Source organism: Xyrauchen texanus, chromosome 24 (genome assembly GCF_025860055.1).
Source record: "Xyrauchen texanus isolate HMW12.3.18 chromosome 24, RBS_HiC_50CHRs, whole genome shotgun sequence".
NCBI classification, from domain to species: Eukaryota; Metazoa; Chordata; class Actinopteri; order Cypriniformes; family Catostomidae; genus Xyrauchen; species Xyrauchen texanus.
The window spans coordinates 3578440-3586801 of record NC_068299.1 but is presented as its reverse complement, the minus strand read 5'-3'; the positions used below and the strand labels follow the sequence as shown (position 1 = coordinate 3586801).

Genomic DNA, 8362 nt, shown 5'->3' with positions numbered 1-8362 from the left:
CATGTGTGTCATTTACCTGAGTAAGAGATGGCAGCAGGATGCACTAAGGGAAGAAGTCAGGCTGGCGGAGGCAGTGTGACGCTCTGGGCAATGCTCTGCTGGGAAACCTTGAGTCCTGGCATTAAAGTGGATGTTACTTTGACACGTACCACCTACTTAAAGATTGTTGCAGACCACATACACTCCTTCATGTCAATGATATTCCCTGATGTCAGTGGCCTCCTTCAGCAGTATAATGTGCCCTGCTACACTGCAGAAATTGTTCAGGACTTACAGGACTTAAACGATCTGATGCTAATGTCTTGGTGCCAGATATCACAGGACACATTGAGAGGTTTCCATGCCTCAACGGGTCAGAGCTGTTTTGGTGGACTGAGATGGACCTACATGATATTAGGCAGGTGGTTTTAATGCTGTGGCTGATTGGTGTATGTTTATATATATATATATAAGATATATATACACACACTGGCAGTTCAAAGTTTGCGATAATGTACAGATTTAGCTGTTTTGGAAGGAAATTGGTACTTCTATTTGGTTCATTAAATTAAGCTTAACATTGTCTTTGTGTTTGTTTTTGAGTTGCCACATGCCAGTCTTAAGTTTAATATTAGGTCAAAAAAAAAAAAAGAAACAGCTTTCTCTCATCAGTCAATCATTGTTTTGAGGAATGAAGGTTATATGGTGCTTGAAAAAAAACTGAAGACTTCATACAAAGGTGTAACTACAGTCTTCAAAGACAAAGGACAACTGTCTCTAACAAGGACAGAAAGAGATGTGGAAGACCAGATGTGCAACTAAACAAGAGGATAAGTACATCAGAGTCTCTAGTTTGAGAAATAGACGCCTCACATGTCCTCCGCTGACAGCTTCATTGAATTCTACCCGCTCAACACCAGTTTCATGTACAACAGTAAAGAGAAGACTCAGGAGGACTTATGGGAAGAATTGCAAAGAAAAATAAACTTTTGAAACTTTCTGAGCTTCTGTGGGATCAGTTAGACTGTAAGGTGCGTGAGAAGTGTCTGACAGGACAGACACATCTATGGCAAGTGCTACAGGAAGTGTGGGGTGAAAGGTCAAGTGCTACAGGAAGTGTGGGGTGAAAGGTCACCTGAGTATCTGGACAAACTGACCGCTAGAATGTCAAGCATCTGCAAAGCTGTCATTGCTGCACATGGAGGACTTTATGATGAGAACTCTTTGAAGCAGTTTAAGAAGTTCTAAACTTTAGAATATGTAACTACATAAGGTAATTATAGTGTGATTTATGCATATATTATTAGATGATAATTATGCATTTAGGCATACCAACAAAGTAAAAATGAAGTTATGCAGGATGTCTTGCTAGAGTGATGATGCAATTAGAGGGGCAAAACCATTACAACATTGCCTAAGCATACAAAGTACAGAAATAGACAATGTAGAAACAAGATAAGGTGAAGTAAATAAAAATAATAATAAAAAAAATACAATACAAACAACAACAACAACAAAAAACGGTAAAATAATAAACAATTAATTTAATAAGGATAAAATAATAATAATAATAATAATATTCATTTCCAAATTTAGCCAGAATCTTTGTGAGAAGCGCGCCTCCTAAAAAGTCACAGTGACGTCACGGGGAGGGGGCGTATCAACATTCTTTCATCGAGTGTGTGTTTGCTGCTGGTGACCCAAAACACACAGAAGGGAAAATGTGTTTTTTGATCAGGACACAATCTACATCATGCGTCTGATGTAGATCTGACAAACATTTACGAAGGAAGTCTTGCTGGTATTTAATACAAATAAAAAAAAAAGAAGAAGAAGAGAAAACGTGATGCGGTTTATTTCAGGCAAAAGTTTCTTGGCAATGTTGCGGTTTTTAACTCCGTTGCTCGTCGGATTGTTTTCACAGTCAATACGAATGACAACTGGTAAGATCTGTCAGATCAGTTATTTCATGCAACTGTAATCTGTTTGTGCACGGATGCTTTAACACAACATGTATCAATAAGCTTAAAACGTTTATTGTTCCATAAAGCATTTATAATAAAAGCATGTGCATTTGTTGAGAGTTTAGTTTGAAGTTGTAGAAGAACCATATCCATGAATTAAGTTGTGTTAATGTTTACACAGTGAATGTTTATGATATAAATGATTCAAATCCCACATCATTAGGATGCAAATTTACAGTAACTTTTAACTTATATGAGCATCTGTAAGTTGCATAATAGCCTGAGGTGCAGAAAGTGGACTGTCTATACAAGATATTTTACACTTCAGTTCACTATAGTCTAATAGTTAAGAGGATTATACAGTTGAAATAATCTGGCCCAGTTTCATACATGTTAAGAAACTAGTTAATAGTAGTTAGTTAATAGTAGATCATTTTAAATCTGTGACTGTAGGTCATGTGCTCAATGTATAAAAAGTACAACAATTTCAGAAAGTGCTGAAAAGCTATACTGTGGATAGTGGTACATTAGTAAACATGTTGATCATGATAGTTCAAAATGTGGAATATTGAAGCTTATTTAAATGTCGTGTACGTCAGATTTGTACATTAAAGTTACTGAAATGTTTTAAGTAAATTTTACTCTCTCGCTTCAATCAATATGTCATAAAATTAAGTAGATTGTACTTATATTTATACCATTGCCACTTCTCCACATCTCCATGTGGTACAGTAAATAAACTACTTTTATTCAGTTCAATTTTTCAAATTATTCATGTTTACTATGACTGAAACAACTTCATTGGGTTGCATTAATGCATGTAATCTAAAGGTCGGATAATGTAGATCTATAGCGCCATAATGTATCGTTAAAAACTCATAAAACTGTGCATATTTGCTTTTTTACACTGTGCATTATTTTTAAGTCAGAATAGATTGTATTATCCAAATAAGTTTGCACCTGCAGGTAATTTTAATTCAACATAATTACAAGGGATACAGCAATGAGCTATAATGCAAGGAATAACAGGCTTTGCTTTGATTTTCAGTCTATGAGCAATGGCATTATTTAGAACAATACACTTTACATTGTATTTCAATATTTTTAACAAATGCTGTTTTAATTCTGCATTTAGCTTGGTTTTGATCATTTAGAGGTGAATAAACATTTATTAAATAGACTTTTCACACTGGATGTGTGTTGTTGCATGCATTCCAGTGATATACTCTCCTGTCATAGAGTATAGTTCACCCAAAAATTAAAACTCTCTTGTTATTTACTCACCCTCATTATCTTTTTTCACACCAAAAGCAATCGTGTCGCTTTAGAAGACATTAATTTAACCGCTGGAGTCGTATGGATGACATTTATTCTGACTGTCTGTTCTTTATTGAGCTTCAAAAGTCGAATCAACATCCACTTGCATTTTTAGGACCTATACTGAGCTGAGATATTTTCTGATTTTCTTCACATGTCTTTTGGCGAAGATAGAAAGTCATACACACCTGGGATATCATGCGGGCGAGTAAATGATGAGATACATTTATTTTTTGGGTGAACTGTCCCTTTAACAGACCGAAATGCTCTCTCACTACGAGAACTCGGCATACACTTCCAACAGAATCCATTAGAGAAAGAATTTCCTTTTGCTCCTGGAGAACAGGAAGTGGGTTTTCCAGTGCATTTCTGAAGCTCAGACAAAGCGGAGTCACTCTGTAGAATAAAAAGTAGGCCTTCTGGTGGTACCTTGGTAGAGTTGGTAATAACATACTTTGATATAAACCATAGCTCTAAATGAGTACATATTCATAAACAATGGAATTTACATGGTACTTTTAATGATGCAATGGTATTGCCATGGTACATGTCCAAATACACCGATATTACTATGGTAATACCATGGTGCTTTGGTACAGTATATACATAGCACTGAATGATTACTATACAGAATTTAGGTATTTTTATACTTTTGTGGTACTTCAAATGATGCCATGGTATTACCATGGTACATATCCAAAACCCATGATATTATCATGGTATCATGACCAAAGCAAACCTGGTAATGTACTTTAATATAACATAGTGCTGAGTGATTACCATATTCCACAGTATTTACATGGTACTTTATTATCATGGTGTAATCATAATACTATGTTCAGACAAACCATTTACCACTTTGATATGATAAATGATCTGCACTTATATAGCACTTTTTCATTAACCTTAGAGGTTACCAAAGCACTTTACACTGTGTCCCAATCACCCATCCACACTCACATTCACACACCAAGGCACTAGCCTGCCATTGGGAGCAACTTGGAGTTCAGTGTCTTGCCCAAGCACACTTCAGCTTGTGGAGTCATGTGGGCCAGGATTTGAACCACCAACCCTGCGATTGGTAGCCAACCCGCTCTACCATCTGAGCCACAGCTGCCCGCTATGGATATATACCATAGTACTGAATGAGGAGCTCCATTTTCAAATACATTACCATGGTATTTACATCACAAAAACATACCCAAATGTACTATGGTACTACCATGATTTTTTTTACATGTACATGGTATTCTTATCTGATATCATTACTGTACTATGGTATTGCCATCGTACTATTTTAAGGGACAGTACTTAATTTATCCATGGTACATACAGTATTTAAAACCATTAATTTATCTTGGCACCATGACCGTTTTGCAGCTGTAGAAAAATGTTAAAAACAGTACTAACTGCTCTATAGAAATGTTGATTATGCTAAGCATCACATACTAGATTAATTGCAAACTGTATATGCTGCAAACCAGGGTTTATTTGTATATAGCTGTAAACATTGGCTTTGTTAGATTGGTTAAACATCTTGGATGTCACATTTACAGAAACTTTGATTTCCTCAAACAGCCGCCAATTGGAATCATCCACTAGCTGTTGTCCATCACAGAGGTTCTCCTCTTTGGGTGAGACATGGGCACTCTTTCCGACCAACACGGGCAATGCAACCTGTGATTGTACCGGCTCGAGCCCTGAGTGTCCACTTAACACAGGAGGAGCTCCAGAAGTTACGCTTCAAACCGACGGTAGGCCCCATCCAGCAGTCAGAGGGGAAAGAAGTCAGATTTAACTGCTCCATAGACATCAATGATGTCAACCAGGACCTGAATATTCTGTGGTTCAGGAATGGAAAAGAAATCCTTGATAGCACGCAGTCACAGGTATTCACTCATGGGACTGGCATATTGTTGTCCACTTTAAGGTAAGGCATCTAATTACAGTACAAAATGTCAGTTCATTTGCAAATTGAAACTAGTTCACCGTGATTATGGGTATTTCACAGTGATTGACCCGTACAGTATACAGTGGACCCTGAAAGTATTCACAGCGCTTTTTCTACATTATGTTATGTTACAGCCTTATTCCAAAATTGATTAAATTAATTATTTTCCTAAAAATTCTACAAACAATACCCCATAATGACAACGTGAAAGAAGTTTGTTTGAAATCTTTGCAAATGTATAAAAAATATATATATATATATATATATATATATATATAAAAAATCACATGTACATAAGTATTCACAGCCTTTGCGATGACACTCAAAATTGAGCTCAGGTGCATCCTGTTTCCACTGATCATCCTTGAGATGTTTCTACAAATTGATTGGAATCCACCTGTGGCAAATTCAGTTGATTGGACATGATTTGGAAAGGCACACACCTGTCTATATAAGGTCCCACAGTTAACAGGGCATGCACAAACCAAGCCATGAAGTCCAAGGAATTGTGTGTGGACCTCCAGGATTGCGTGGACCTCCAGGATTGCGCCAGGATTGCGCCAGGATTGCGCCAGGATTGCGCCAGGATTGCGCCAGGATTGCGCCAGGATTGCGCCAGGATTGCGCCAGGATTGCATCGAGGCACAGATCTGGGGAAGGGTACAGAAAAGTTTCTGCTGCATTGAAGGTCCCAATGAGCACATTGGCCTCCATCATCTGTAAGTGGAAGAAGTTTGGAACCACCAGGACTCTTCCTAGAGCTGGCCGCCCGGCCAAACTGAGCGATCGGGTGAGAAGGGCCTAAGTCAGGGAGGTGACCAAGAACCCGATGGTCAATGTGACAGAGCTCCAGTGTTTCTCTGTAGAGAGAGGAGAACTTTCCAGAAGAACAACCATCTCTGCAGCACTCCACCAATCAGGCCTGTATGGTTGAGTGGCCAGACAGAAGCCACTCCTCAGTTAAAGGCACATGACAGCCCACCTGGAGTTTGCCAAAAGGCACCTGAAGGACTCTCAGCCCATGAGAAACACAATTCTCTGGTCTGATGAAACAAAAATTGAACTCTTTGGCCTTAATGGCAAGCGTCATGTCTGGAGGAAACTAGGCACTAGTTTTGAATTTAGAGTTTTGAATTCTCTAAATGAGTTTGAGATTTCCACTCACAAAAGAGCAATACACAGCGGCACTGAACATCCTTTTCAGGACACGTCTTTTTGAAGATGCCTTTCCGCCCCTGTGTTGTTCCTGGATGCAGTCGATTTCTCTCCAAGACCGACGGCCACAGATGCTGCCTCGTGTGCCTGGGCAGCGATCACACTGAGGCGGCGTTCGTGGATGGCTCATGTACTCATTGCGGGAACATGACCATGGCAGCGTTGTGTTTGTGGCTTTCCTTCCTCAAGGTGAATGCCACTTCAGCCACCCCCCCGCGTCGCTCCTTCCCACGGGATTGAGGACGACCCGGTTGGTGATGAAGGCGATATGGGGATAACGACGGGCTCGGTAAATTCCCACGAACCACCCGCCCCCCCCGTCATGCTCACTCGCTTCCGTCTGAGCTCGGGATGAGTGTGGCTCGCCTCACAGCAAGCCGGCATTCTCCCTTGAGCCCCTGGACTTGGAATAACATTTTGCATTATACATTCTGAATCTATGTACTGATTATCATTGTCCCATATCTGCCAAACATATTGAGTGGTGCAAACATCATCTGCAGCCTGAAACTGAACTTTTAGTCGGATTTTAGGTGTGAATGCACTTGGCTGCATGGGAAAGCTTTTGGATGCTCGATAGATCCATATTTAACCTCCAGTGTGAGGTCATGCTGTTGTGTCACGTGACGGTGTGCCAGAAGTTTAAAGAATCCTTCTGGGATTAACCCAAAAAAGATTTTGTATCCTCGAGAACACAAATATTTCAAAGAATGTGGAGAGGAGCAATGAATGAGTGTTGGTCACAATTTTGGGACAACATGGTCCATTGACCACCTTATATTGCTATCGACCTTTGAAAATGATTAAAAATTGGTCAAGCGCTCATTTTCATGGGATAAGTCACTGGATTCCAAATTTTGTCTTTGCTGAAAATGTTTAGTTGTTTGTAATAAGTGACTTAAATGTTCCTGTTTTATTTTATTTTTTTCAAGCATAAGCAGTGTCCAGAGAGCAGATGCTGGCGAGTATCACTGCCGGCTCAGTGTCAGCAACAAGATCATTGAGTCAAATCCCATCTTTTTAGAGGTAGAGGGTGAGTAGACCTTCACTTTGGCACGTACATATAAGAATACCTCGCAATCGAGGAGTGGTGGTGGCGTAGTGGGCTAAAGCACTAAACTGTTAAACAGAAGGTTGTTGGTTTGATCCCCACAGCCACCACCATTGTGTCCTTGAGTAAGGCACTTAACTCCAGGTTGCTCCGGGGGGGATTGTCCCTGTAATAAGTGCACTGTAAGTTGCTTTGGATAAAAGCATCTGCCAAATGCATAAATGTAAATGCAATCTTAGTCTCCAAGCCTTATTCACAAGGTGATCTAGCTACATTTTGATGTTTTGCCCCATTTTGTTCAATTCCAGGCCTACCCACTTTCACTATACAGCCGAGTGATGTAAACATCACAAGAAACACTCCCTTCACTTTGACCTGTGAGGCGGTCGGTCCTCCAAACCCTGTAACTATCAAGTGGCTTCATAAGGGCAAGAGATTTCTAGAACGCAATGAGTCGTCCAGCACCATCACCGTTGAAGGTATGAACTTGTGGTCTCTTATTATCTTCGTCAATGCTATTTCTTTTTTATTTTTACACTGTAGATCGAGATTCCTTTGTAAGACTGCTCAGAAATGCTTTAGTATGTTGATATCGAGGATTTTTTTAGTGTAGCAGAATATCAAAAGGACTTGGTATTCAGACATTGGCCTTGGAAAAGGTATTGTGAAGTGAAATCAAGCATTCTCAGAAAACAAATCTCGAGAGTCTAAATGTATCTGAATTCATCATGACTAGGGCTGGTGGAATTAAACAGTATCAAGGCTGCTGTATACTGTGTCGATGTGCTTTGTTCAAAAGGATCTAGCTGAATTGCTGAAATGCACATGAATATTGTTTAGAGAATTAGGAATTAGAGTTGCTGACGTGGTTTACTACAAAGTTGT

The 8362-nt window shown here is 39.5% G+C and overlaps 1 protein-coding gene across 1 annotated transcript in view; it reads left to right on the top strand.

Annotated features, from left to right (window-relative positions):
• The first annotated feature begins 1825 nt into the window (after window positions 1–1825).
• Window positions 1826–8362, top strand: part of LOC127618062 (tyrosine-protein kinase Mer-like) — a 37391-nt gene continuing 30854 nt past the window's right edge. The window contains exons 1-4 of the mRNA XM_052090296.1: window positions 1826–1922; window positions 4839–5190; window positions 7359–7459; window positions 7786–7956. Coding sequence (XP_051946256.1) covers window positions 1826–1922; window positions 4839–5190; window positions 7359–7459; window positions 7786–7956 — 721 coding nt within the window. The remainder of the gene's footprint in view (window positions 1923–4838; window positions 5191–7358; window positions 7460–7785; window positions 7957–8362) is intronic.